The sequence below is a fragment of the Pelobates fuscus genome, chromosome 1, assembly GCF_036172605.1.
Source record: "Pelobates fuscus isolate aPelFus1 chromosome 1, aPelFus1.pri, whole genome shotgun sequence".
Lineage (NCBI taxonomy): Eukaryota > Metazoa > Chordata > Amphibia > Anura > Pelobatidae > Pelobates > Pelobates fuscus.
The window spans coordinates 479,681,128-479,695,182 of record NC_086317.1 but is presented as its reverse complement, the minus strand read 5'-3'; the positions used below and the strand labels follow the sequence as shown (position 1 = coordinate 479,695,182).

Sequence of the window (14,055 nt, the reverse complement as noted above, 5' to 3'; positions counted from 1 at the left end):
GTCCAATTGCTGGGACGTGATATGCTATCCAAATTACAAGCGCAGATTACGTTCCTACCAAATGGAACAACATCCTTAAAGTTTAATGGACCTTCAGGTATTATGACATTATCCGTACCAAAGGAAGAAGAGTGGCGACTTTATACAGCGTTGACTAGCCAAAACCCTAGGAGTGATGAATCCTTATTCAACATACCAGGAGTTTGGGCAGAGAACAACCCACCAGGACTGGCCCGCAATATTCCACCTATTAAAATCGAACTAAAACTTGGGGTTTATCCAGTGAGCCTAAGACAATATCACATCCCGCAGAAGGCTAAGAAGAACATCCAATCTTATCTGGATAAGTTCATACGGTATGGTATCCTAAAATTCTGTACTTCCCCCTGGAACACCCCATTGCTGCCTGTTCGAAAGCCCGGTACAGATGAGTATCGACCTGTGCAGGACTTGAGAGCAGTCAATGATGCGGTTGTTAGTATACATCCAGTTGTGCCCAATCCATATAACCTGCTTGCTTTAATTCCGGGCGGGGCTACTTATTTTACAGTCTTAGACCTCAAAGATGCCTTCTTTTGCCTCCGAATTGCCGCAGAAAGCCAATGTATCTTCGCTTTCCAATGGGAAAACGATGTGACGGGCTCAAAACGCCAAATGACTTGGACAAGACTGCCTCAAGGGTTTAAAAATTCACCTACCCTATTTGGGTCAGTTCTAAGTCAAGATCTACTGGATTTCGAGTCCATCCCAGGTTAGTGTGTATTGTTACAATATGTAGATGACTTGTTGATAGCAGCGGTTACAAAGGAAATATGTCAGCAAGCAACGCATGATCTACTACACATTCTCTGGAAGGCAGGATACAAGGTGTCTAGAAAGAAGGCTCAGTTGTGTTTGCCAACTGTCAAATATCTGGGATTCCATATCTCTGAAGGTCAAAGAATTATGGGGCCAGAGAGAAAAGAAGCTGTGTGCCAAATACCGATACCCAAGAATAGAAGACAAGTGCGAGCATTCTTGGGGGCAGCAGGCTTCTGTAGGATATGGATTCCCAGCTACGCGATACTGGCAAAACCTCTGTATGCAGCTATTAAAGGTACAGAGCACGACCCCTTCTTATGGACTCAAGAACAGCAAATGGCATTTGAAGATGTGAAGAAGGCTTTGATGAGTGCCCCAGCATTAGGTCTACCTGATCACACACGACCATTCTACCTGTATGTACATGAGCAAAGAAGAATGGCTGTGGGAGTATTGACACAGTACTTGGGATCATGGCAAAGACCTGTTGCCTACATGTCTAAGCAACTGGATGCAGTGGCCAGCGGACTTCCACCTTGTCTAAGAGCCGTAGCTGCAGCCGCCCTGCTAGTAGCTGAAGCCGATAAACTCACTCTGGGTCAAGAACTTTATGTACGAGTTCCACATGCAGTACAGACGTTGTTGGATTACAAAGGAAATCATTGGTTTAGTAACAGCCGTATGACCAAGTATCAAGCAATGTTGTGTGAAAACCCAAGAGTGCATTTAGAGACTGTAAATACCTTAAATCCAGCTACCCTTTTGCCACAACCTACTGAAAGTCAACATGATTGTTTGGAAGTGATGGATGAAGTATTTTCAAGTAGACCAGATCTTTGTGATTTTCCCATCCAGAACCCCGATGTTCAATATTACACCGACGGCAGTAGTTATGTGAAAGAAGGGATCCGCTATGCAGGATATGCAGTAACAACGATAGACAAGGTGATAGAAGCTCGACCACTGGCAAAAGGAACATCAGCACAAAAGGCAGAATTGATAGCACTGACACGAGCGTTACAATTGGCTGAAGGTTTAAGAGTGAAAGAAGATGGTTTAAGAGTGAAAGAAGAAGGTTTAAGAGCCGAAAGAAGTCGGTATTATACATTGTCGAGCGCATCTGAGAGGAGATAGTGATGTAACCAAAGGAAATCGGATGGCAGATAGTGCAGCTAAGCGTGCCGCTGAATCGGGAAGACAGGAATATGTGGAGCATATAGCTGCTCTTATACCAACTCCACTGTCTCAATGGACTCCAGTTTATACAGCTCAAGAAGAGGAGTGGTTAAAGACTGAACCTGGAAAGTATTTGGAGAACAGATGGTATCAGTTAGAAGATGGAAGAATAGTCATTCCAGCATCACTAGCGGTAGAAATTGTCCAAAACTATCACAACGGGACACATTCTGGGAGAGACAGTACAGAAGAATCTCTCAGAAAACATTTCTACATACCAAGATTGTCCAACTTGACTCAGGCCATTGTACAAAGATGTGTAACGTGTGCTAAAAATAATGCAAGGCAAGGACCAGTAAAGCCACCAGGAGTCCAGTTTATGGGGGGACTCCCCATTTCCGATTTACAAATTGACTATACAGTAATGCCTAAATCTGGTGGACATCGCTACCTACTGGTAGTTGTGTGCACCTATTCAGGCTGGGTAGAAGCATGTCCTACTCGTACGGAGAAAGCAGGAGAAGTTGTGAGATTCCTGCTACGAGAAATAATACCCCGATATGGACTACCCTGCTCTATAGGATCGGACAATGGTCCAGCTTTTGTTCATCAGTGCCTACAAGAACTGACTCATATGCTTGGTATAAAGTGGAGGCTTCATACGGCATATAGACCCCAGAGTTCTGGTAAGGTAGAGAGAATGAATAGAACTATTAAGAATCAGTTGGCTAAAATGTGTCAGGAAATCCAACTTAAGTGGAACGTTCTCTTGCCCATAGCTCTATTGCGAATCCGCAGTACACCTACCAGAAGGATGGGCCTCTCTCCTTTTGAAATCATGTATGGGCGACCACCTCCTGTACTTGGTAACTTAAGGGGGGATTTGAGTCAGTTGGGAGAAGGAATTACCCGGCAGCAGGTTGTAGAGTTGGGTAAGACTATGGAGGAGGTACAGAAATGGGTACAAGATAGATTACCTGTGAATATTTATCCCCCAGTTCATAGGTACCACCCAGGAGACCAAGTGTGGATTAAAGAGTGGAATAATGTATCGTTAGGGCCCAAGTGGAGAGGTCCTTATGTTGTTCTTTTGTCTACCCCTACAGCGATAAAAGTAGCCGAAGTGACTCCGTGGATACATCACTCCAGGATTAAACCAGCAGCAGTCGATTCTTGGCAAGCTACAGCAGATCCAGAGAATCCCTGCAAGATCCGGTTAAAGCGCACGACTCAGTCGGAGTGACGAGGAACCTTGTGGATTACAAATTTTATTGTTTCAGAGATTTGGTAAGTGAGTGAGAAGGCCATAATAAAGCCTGTCCGCTCACCAACGAGTGTATAAGTCAGGAAAAGTCTCGAAGGGACCCCTGTGAAGACGAGCAGAACTCCATTCCCTGCAGCCCTTACGACCTGGAAGCTGAGGTGCCATCGCACGGACGAAGACTGAGGATGACGACGAAAGATGTGTTTTTAATAATGTTTTTATATGTGTATTTTTATATTCAGGAAGGTAGAGGTACAGACACTCCTAGCTGTGAGGTATGCATTAAGACTACAAGAACAGGTAACCATATTTCCCAGACCCTAATTTGGCATTCGCAATACGAGTGTAAAGGAGATGTATCAAGATGTAGATACTTAAATATAGAATATAGTGTGTGCCATTTAGGAGTAGGAGAACCTAAGTGCTTCAGTCCAGAGTATCAACCCCGTACGATTTGGTTGACTCTCAGGAATGGAGATCCTCAGGGGACCCTAATTAACAAAACGGTGTTAGAATCCGTATATTCTTCAGGTGTTCTGCTATTTGATGCGTGTAAAGCGATATCAAGTGGTAAAAAGCCGTGGAATGTATGTGGGGATCTTAGATGGGAGAGAACGTATGGGTCTAACGATAAATATATTTGTCCCAGTAGTAAAAATAAGTATGTGAGCCCTAGATGCCCAAATAGAGATTATAACTTTTGCCCATATTGGTCTTGTGTGGGGTGGGCAACTTGGGGACAGACAGTAGACAAGGACATGATTGTGACTAAGTTGCCTACCAGTCCATATTGTAAGTCTATGGAATGCAATCCAGTCCATATACTTATAAATAACCCCGACAAGTTCTTAGATAAATATGGTAATTTATTTGGGTTCCAAATATATGGGATGGGTTTAGACCCTGGGACAGTATTGTTTATAGGGATAGAGACTGATACGGTATCCTCCCAAACTCATCAAGTATACCATTCCTTTTATGAAGAGATGAGCATAGATAATAAGATCCCCCATAATGCTAAAAACCTGTTCATTGATTTAGCTGAAAGTATTGCCGGTAGTCTTAATGTTACCAACTGCTATGTGTGTGGAGGTACTAACATGGGAGACCAATGGCCTTGGGAAGCAAAGGAGGTAATGTCCGGTTCTGAGGCAGTTGACCAATTAATATCTTCACAAGCCGATTATCATATGAGTGTTAGAGGTAAATCCGAGTGGAGATTAAAGACCTCCATCATAGGTTATGTTTGCATAGCGAGGAAAGGAATGATGTATAATACTTCTGTAGGAGAATTAACTTGTCTAGGGCAAAAAGCTTATGATGATGATACAAAGAATACAACTTGGTGATCGGCTTCAAATGTCTCAGAACCATCTAACCCGTTTGCAAGATACGCCAATTTAAAGGATGTGTGGTTTGATCTATCCATCACATCTAATTGGAGAGCCCCAGCAAATTTGTACTGGATCTGTGGTAAGAAAGCCTATTCGGAGTTGCCACAGGACTGGGAAGGGGCATGTGTGTTGGGTATGCTCAAACCATCCTTCTTCTTGTTACCTATTGAAACAGGTGAGACTTTAGGTGTTAAAGTGTATGATGTGAATCATAGGAAGAAAAGGGGACCCATAGAGATAGGCACCTGGGAAGATGATGAATGGCCTCCCCAGCGTATTATAGATTACTATGGGCCAGCCACGTGAGCAGAGGATGGTACCTTTGGTTATAGAACCCCAATTTATATGCTCAACCGTATTATAAGATTACAGGCAGTGGTTGAGATCATTACTAATGAGACATCACAAGCGCTCAATCTTCTAGCGAAGCACAATACCAGGATGAGGACAGCAGTATACCAAAATAGATTAGCCTTGGATTACCTTTTGGCAGTAGAGGGAGGTGTATGTGGGAAGTTTAACCTGAGCAATTGCTGTCTTCAAATAGATGACGAAGGGCAAGCAATAGCTGAGCTTACTAGCCATATGGTTAAACTAGCCAATGTGCCTACTCAGGTATGGAAAGGGTACAATCCAAGTAGTTGGTTTGGTAGCTGGTATGAGTGGTTTGGAGGGCTTAAGGCATTGGTAGGTGGAGTCCTACTGATTTTAATGTTGTGTCTAGTCCTGCCATGTCTTATACCCTTAGTAGTTAGGTCTGTGCAAAGACTGATAGAAAATATAGCAGAGAGGAAGGCTGCTGCACAGATAATGGCAATTTATAAATATAAGGCTCTAGATCAGGGAGAACCAATGCAGGAAGATGAGTGTTGAAGATTCACATCATAGATAAGTCTGGTCTGGTTCATGGTAACTTGCGGTGTATGCAAACCAAGGTTAAGTGATGCCTCAAGTAATTGTGAAATATCAAGAGGCATCAAAGGGGGGAATGTGGTGGAATCTCTGTAAAAATAAATTTAGTAGGCCGAGATTACCACGTGGCATGTGTACGTGCATATGCTGACGTATCGATCAGTTGGTTGCACGAGGCAAGATACGATCAGTAGTGTACTGAGCATGTGCAAGAATACAGGATGTAGTATTCCCCTCCTCCATTGTGCTGGACAGGCCATGCGGTCAAGCAGGAAGTTAATCCTTATTTGTATTGATTGGTCAAGAGAATGTGCGGGTGGAGCTTAATATGGGAGGAGTTATGTGCCTATATAAGGAGCCTGCACTATTGTCCGGGGCTCAGAACTTGCTGTATTTTGGTGACATTAGTCCCTCTGAGTCCCGATCGGTGAACCGAATAAAGAATCTCTTCCTTCCTGAAGAAACCTGTGTCCATCTCTCTGTGCTTGGCTTCCGTCAGTTTCTCCGGTATCAAAATGTATGATGATGATATCATTTGTGAAAAAGTAGTTGATTTATGAAAAAGGCAAAAACAAAAAACTACTTTTGAACACTAACTTTGTCCAGGGTTTGTTACTAAGTGGCTACTAAAAAAGATTGTACTTAGCCCATTTTTCATACATTCTGTTGTCTACTTTTGCAAATGGTATGCCATGATGGGGTTAATTTTCATCCCTGGGCTGCCATACGGTTTCAAAGTCAACATAGGCCCAGCAAACCAATCTGTCAAATTTTAACGTGCAATCATGGAAAAGGGGAAAGCCCTATGTTTGACCCCTGTAAATTTTCAAAAACCCATAAAATCTTTTCATGGGGGGGGGGGGGGGATACTGTTGTACTTGTGAGACATTTCTGAACACAAATATGTGTATTTTATTGCAGTAAAATGCAACAGCATTATGACATTCACGGTTAAAATGTCATGCAGAATATGAAAAATAACAATATATCTTACTTTCTCACACTTTTTTAGATTCTATTCATACTAAATTATGTTTCATATATAAATATGTGATATGAAATGAAAGCCCTGTTTCTCCTGAACAAAATTATATATAATAAGTGTGGGTGTACTTAATATGAAAGAGGTGAATTATGGTTGAACAGGCATATAGCGCAAATCCCACGTTTTGTTTGCGTTTTGTTTTGATCAGAACTTGTACAATTGGCTCTGACCTTAAGGGATTAAAGGACACTATAAGCAACAAAACAACTGAAGATTGATGAAGTGGTTTTGGTGTATTAGTCATGCACCTGCAGACTGCAGTCTCTCTGTTCCATTCTCTGTAATTTACAAGTTAAATCACTCTGATTACAAAGCCCTGGCAAAATCACTTTCCCCTGTTATGACTCACCCTTCCTCCCTATACACTTCCTGAAAGAATGGTCTAATTAGTAAACGTATCTTATTGTAGTTTAATACAGAAGTTTTTATCTACTGCTCTGTCAATTGCTTGCTAGAGCCTGCAGAAACTTAATTTGTGTGTTTAACCCCTTAAGGACCTAGCTTCTGGAATAAAAGGGAATCATGACATGTCACACATGTCACGTGTCCTTAAGGGGTTAAAGTAAAATTATCATAGCAGGAAAGTAAAGTAAACACACTTTGCTATAAGGTGGTTTTGAAAATTAAACTTTGTTTTTTCATGGAACCTGTGTGAATCACAGTTAGAGAAGGTGTGGCTATCAAAATGATGGAGAATTAATTATTTTACCTATGCAATGCTTAGTAAATATTCCCCTAGACATACAGAGCTATAAATATATGCATTGACCTATAGGTGTATTGCATTCTGAGACGTGGATTTAAGAACATTTAATCCTGTATCTACAAATACCTGGACAGGTCTTCCTCGGTGGTTTGTTGGTCGGAAGGGGGGCATTAGAGGTGAAGCACTGAATAAAGGCCCACAGGTGTAATTGGTACAACTGGAGATACCTTGCATAACTCTTACCTGCAGTACCAGAGAGAAGAGGACTTGTCATAGATACAGGTAAATAAAGGGTTAAAAAACCTTTTTGTCTTTCCACGTCTGCAGGGGTTAAAAGCAAGAATTGTCTCTCTTGGCTGCAATCTGTACTCCCTTTTATTTCACAGGGCAAGCTGATACGGAGAAGATAACCTTTGCATAGTTTAGAGAAGACATGCTAGACATGCAGTAGATTTCCTGTAATACGTAATGTTATATGTGAAATTATACTTTTTTGCACTGAACGTCTATGATTGGTTTATTTTCTGATGGATACACCCTTATGAAAATTGTGTTTGTTTCATATATACACTGTACCCGCATTAAAAAAAAAAAGCCATTATTATTTTTCTGGAACTTCATAAATGACTGGTCTTCATTAATTGTACACAAAGATTAAGGAAAGCAGGATGTGTTACGGCATAGGTCCATGGCAGCTATAAGGGTTACAGACCCTGTAAAATGTTGCAGCCTAAAACAAAATGAGAATTGTCAGGAATTCAGAGTTGATTAAAAATGGAGTAAAAATGGCCAGTTCTTCTATTTTGGCCTAAAATGTAAAATTCACTTTTAATTTACTTTGAATTCCAGACAATCTTCACATTAGTGAACAATCCTCAAAGTGATTTCAATTCTAAACAACAGAGGATTGAGCAGCGAGACTGCAGGAACCGATTTATATGCCAAAGCTGTTTTAGTAAGCTAAAGTTGTTTTAGTACTTGGAGTATCTAATTAATTTGACTTCTACGCAAATACATCTTAGAATTATTTTCTGGCTTAAACACAATTACATAGCATTTTGGAAAAAACAAACAGCCTAAAAGTCCAACACTTGAAGCCAGTATGGCGAAAACCTCCACAGCCACCATATATCTCCCTTTGGTGCTCAGGTAGGCTGGGACCATTGCAATCCAAACACTGCAGAACACCAGCATGCTGAAAGTGATGTACTTGGCTTCATTGAAATTGTCCGGCAATGTCTTGACTAAAAAAGCTGAAATGAAACTAACCGCAGTCAAAGTACCCATATAACCCAGGACAGCATAAAAGGCATAAACCACTCCTTCATTACACTGAATTATGATCTTCCTTTGATAAGAATATGTGTCCAGCTCCTGAAAAGGGGGAGAAACAGCTAGCCAACTGATACATATTATAACTTGAATTGATGAAAAGAATAAAACTATAAGATTGGGCACTTTGACTCCAATACATTTCTTCCACTTGTTCCCAGGTTTGGTGGCTTTGAAAGCAATATAAACTACAATAGTCTTGGCCAACACTGAGGAGATAGCTATTGAAAAGATAATTCCAAAAGAGACTTGACGTAACACACAAGTTATATCAACAGGACGACCAAGGAACAAAAATACACAAAGAAAGCCTGACATGATGGAGACAAGTAGAACGAAACTGAGGTTCTGGTTATTGGCTCTGACAATCGGGGTGTCTCTGTATGAAACAAAAATAACGAATACAGAAAGAGTTATAAAACAAAATAGAACTGAAGTCAGTGCAAAAACTGCTGTCAACACATCATCCGTGTAGGAGAGAAAGTCCAACTCTTTGGGAATACAATGGTCTTTCTTCTCATTGGGCCATTCATACTCTGTGCATTTTATGCAGGCGTTACTGTCTACAGAAAAATACAAAATGCAATGAGAAGATATTCATAAAATATTCTGTTATCTTCCTCACACTCAAATTTGTACCTTACAGACTGTTCATGAGAAGGCAAATGTATGAGTTAAAATGATTAGCAAAACATTTATAATGGTACTTACAAAAGATTAAAAATCAGTCCATCAACAATGTGTTACATACATTAACAGACAGCCTAGAAGAAGAATAGTATACAGAGGCATACAATGTGTAAGCTGCAGTTTAAAGAATACCAAGATAAGATCAAGCAATAACCTGGTTATTACATAATGTATCCTTATTTGAAGCATGTATACTCTTATTTAATAAATATATTGACGGGTGTTGTCTGTAAATTCTGTTGGAGATAAGATCTCACAATCTGATGTACATTACACTGATAAGCCACAAAATTATAATCACTGCCCGGTAAAGTGAATAACTTTGATTATATCTTTACAATGGCACCTGTCAAAGGTTGGGCCATATTAGTCAGCTCTTGAATTTTTATCATTAAAGTACTTTTTTATTGGACCTTTTTCTGCCGCTGCTGCTGGATTTCTGAGCTATGTCCTTGGTGGGAATAATACCACCTAAGTGCATTGTATTGAGCAAAGCATGCTTTTTTCTTAAGCATGTGAGTAGGTATTTTTTTTAACCTTTTTTGTGTTTCTCACTTTATATCACGGTGTACACTATTGTGGTTTTATTTGTTTCTCCATATATACATATTAACTGAAAACTACCATCTACACCTGTATCCTTGAGTGGGGATCATACCACTTCACACGCTTCATTGGGGACATATATATGGCTCCATCACATGTGAGTGAACATTTGTTTTATCTACACCTACCCTTGCTCCACAGCTCTACATACTTCACCATATACAATTTTTATCTTTTTTTATGAGGATACCTCCCACTGCCACGGACATATGAAGAATTATACTCGCACTTGATCCTTAGGTGAGGATTATTCCACCCAGGCACATACGTTGGAGCTGTATTAAAGCTTCTAAAAAGTGTGAGTGTGTATTTTTTTAATTTAATTTGCATCATTCCTAGTCAAATATACACTACACCAGAGGTAGGCAACATTTGGCACTCCAGATTTTGTGAACTGCATCCCCCATAATGCTCTTACACCCATAATGCTGGCAAAGCATCATGGGAGGTGTAGTCCAAAACATCTGCAGTGCCGAAGGTTGCCTATGCCTGTACTACAACTATTGTGTTCCTTTATTTTTCTTTCTCTATTACATGCATTATACAGAGGACTATCTAGGTGCTGCACCTCCCCCTTGTTTTCTTTCCAATGGTAGAATGTGACAATGTCTGATGAATCCTATATTCTTTTAGATCAGATGGGTAGTTGAGTGCATGTGCATTGTTTCCTTGGGGAAGAAATGGCAGCAGGATGCACTGTGGGAAAAAAACTGATCAGCGGAGGCAGTATTATGCTCTGTTCAATGGTCTGCTGGGAAACCTTGTGTCCTGGCATTCATGTGGATGTTACTTGATCACCTACCTAGAGAATGTTGCAAACCACATGCATCTTTCCATGGCAATGGTGTCCCCAGATTACAGTAGCCTCTTTCAGCAGGATGATGTACCCTTTCACACAACAAATTTTTTTAGGAATAGTTTGAGGAACATTGCCAAGAGTTCAAGGTGCTGCCTTGACCTCCAAATTCCCCAGATCTCAATCCAATTGCGTATCTGTGAGACGTGGTGGAAAAACAAATCCAATCCATTGAGGTGCCATTGTGCAAATTGCAGAACTTAAATGATCTACTGGTAATTTCTCAATGCTAAATACCACAGGATATGTTCAAGGGTCTTGTAGAGCAGCACATGCCTTGGCTCATCAGATCCTGTTTTGGTAGCACAAGGAGGGCTTACACAATATTAGACAGGTGGTTTTAATGTTGTGGCTGATGAGTGTATATTGTCCATCAAATTATATACAGAGAAAAAAAACCATTTATAAAAAAGCATTATATGCAAAATAAAAGGTATCAAAAAATACATTAATAACTAATTATCTATTTATATCTGTGGTTTACTGCAGATCAATAGACAAGGAATATAATCTGTGTATGCTACATAACGTCTAACATAAATAAAATATACAAAAATACCATAATATAGCTAAAACATAACATTGTTGTAAAAATTAATTTTAGTAAAATAGAAAATCAGAGCAATATAGCAATTTTTTTAAATTTATTTTATTTTTATGTGAAATGTATCCATGGATACTGCAAGAAAATAGCATTTGCTTAATTATAAAGGTAGAACGCTAAACTGACTTTTGACCTTTACATTACCGTTATTTTTTATATTTGTCTCATTCTGTTAAAGAAAAGCATTGTCATGGTCTTAAATATAACATACCAGTTACATTTGATATTTCTCCCTGTGAACATGGGGCACAGTCATAACAGCAGTGGTGGATTGAAGACGTTTGGACTTTTCTGTAGCCAGGCAAGCATTTTTTGCTGCACTGTGACACTGGAATCTAGTGATTAAATAAATATACCATTATTTGTAAGATTTTTTACTTGAAAAGCTAAACTTTTTCGAAAAATCTCTAGTTAGGTGACTGTCCATAAGATCAGTAATGTCATTTATTGCCTGCATTATATTTAATGTGAGTAGCGTATGTATGCTGGTCGAGTGCAGATCAGATATCTCTCTTTTCTATCTCAGGAGATAGCCTACATTGCTGGAGCATAGGAGATCTCGGCATGCTACCCATTTTAGAAAACTGTGAATCATGCTGTGAATAGGTGTGTCGTGCCAATTTCAACACCACTGGACTTTAGTAAATCAACTTGATGATGTGCTCCTTTAATTATTATCATTTATTTTTTAGATTTTGACATTTGCAGTAGCAAACACCACGTGTCAGTGTTTATTACTGCAAAAAAAAAAAAAGGATGTAATGTAAACTAAAGGAAGCAGTGTAATTGAATAAGAGTCCAGTGAGTGCATGTCTTCCCATGTATATAAATTACTGCTATGTTATCTCGAGTTGGACTTTACGAATTTCCCTGCTACTTTTACAATTTACAGGTGGAGACATGTGGGGTTTCTCCCTAGAAAGAGAATTCAAAGTGAATTGAAAAGAATTTCAGATTTTAGGCCAAGTAAGCTGAACTTGAAACATAGATGACAAATAATTGTTCCATGAATTCTCACTTACCCCAAAGGTTTGGCTATTTGAAGCTAAAATGCACAGACATACAAATATTTTTTTCCAGGATTGTAGTTAGCCTGCACTTACACTGGGAAAATAGATCAACTATTACTGGTCTCAGCTTATAGTAAATATAACGGATCTTTGAAGTGACTCCCGGCAGTAACTGATTTCAGCAGCTGTGCTCCTATTTAGTAGACCTCGTTAACAGTAATGTATCTAAAGTAATCAAAGTGATCACTTAAACTGGTTACCCTCTGGATTAGCAGTGGGATAACATCCCATGTAATACTGTATCTCAAGCCGATTCCTCAAAGAAGACGATGAGTCACAGTCAGTTTAGTGCAGTGTATACCACAATCACCACAAATGAATATAATAATTGGGATGTGGTGGAATGGGAGCTTCCCTACACAACTGGTAAATCTGAGCAAATGAACATTTCAGTATTTCAGCAATAATCAAACTACTTTGTGATTGTTTTCTGCACCTTTTGAATCAATACCCTGAACAATTCAGGCTGTGAGAAAAGGGTGGTCTTACCTAATACTAGAAAGGATTACCATATACAGTCAGGTCCATAAATATTGGGACATTGACACAATTCTAATCTTTTTGGCTCTATACACCACCACAATGGATTTGAAATGAAATGAACAATATGTGCTTTGACTGCAGACTTTCAGCTTTAATTTGAGGGTATTTACATCCAAATCAGGTGAACGGTGTAGGAATTACAACAGTTTGTATATGTGCCTCCCACTTTTCAAGGGACCAAAAGTAATGGGACAATTGGCTGCTCAGCTGTTCCATGGCCAGGTGTGTGTTATTCCCTCATTATCCCATTTACAAGGAGCAGATAAAAGGTCCAGAGTTAATTCAAAGTGTGCTATTTGCATTTGGAATCTGTTGCTGTCAACTCTCAATATGAGATCCAAAGATGGTAGTGTCATGGCGTGGGCATGTATGGCTGCCAATGGAACTGGTTCTCTTGTATTTATTGATGATGTGACTGTTGACAAAAGCAGCAGGATGAATTATGAAGTATTTTGGGCAATATTATCTGCTCATATTCAGCCAAATGCTTCAGAACTCATTGGACGGCGCTTCACAGTGCAGATGGACAATGACCCGGAGCATACTGCAAAAGCAACCAAAGAGTTTTTTAAGGGAAAGAAGTGGAATGTTATGCAATGGCCAAGTCAATCACCTGACCTGAATCCGATTGAGCATGCATTTCACTTGATGAAGACAAAACTGAAGGGAAAATGCCCCAAGAACAAGCAAGAACTGAAGACAGTTGCAGTAGAGGCCTGGCAGAGCATCACCAGGGATGAAACCCAGCGTCTGGTGATGTCTATGCGTTCCAGACTTCAGGCTGTAATTGACTGCAAAGGATTTGCAACCATGTATTAAAAAGTGAAAGTTTGATTTATGACTGTTAATCTGTCCCATTACTTTTGGTCCCTTAAAAAGTGGGAGGCACATATACAAACTGTTGTAATTCCTACACTGGTCACCTGGTTTGGATGTAAATACCATTAAATTAAATCTGATAGTCTGCAGTTAAAGCACATCTTGTTTGTTTAATTTCAAACCCATTGTGTTGGTGTATAGAGCCAAAAAGATTAGAATTGTGTTGATGTCCCAATA

At 39.7% G+C, this 14,055-nt stretch overlaps 1 protein-coding gene across 1 annotated transcript in view; it reads right to left on the bottom strand.

Annotated features, from left to right (window-relative positions):
- Positions 1-8,285: 8,285 nt before the first annotated feature.
- LOC134585735 (vomeronasal type-2 receptor 26-like) overlaps positions 8,286-14,055 on the bottom strand; it is a 78,281-nt gene continuing 72,511 nt past the window's right edge. Inside the window, exons 9-10 of the mRNA XM_063441199.1 lie at positions 11,598-11,721; positions 8,286-9,193 (exon numbers count right to left, since the gene is read on the bottom strand). Coding sequence (XP_063297269.1) covers positions 8,286-9,193; positions 11,598-11,721 — 1,032 coding nt within the window. The remainder of the gene's footprint in view (positions 9,194-11,597; positions 11,722-14,055) is intronic.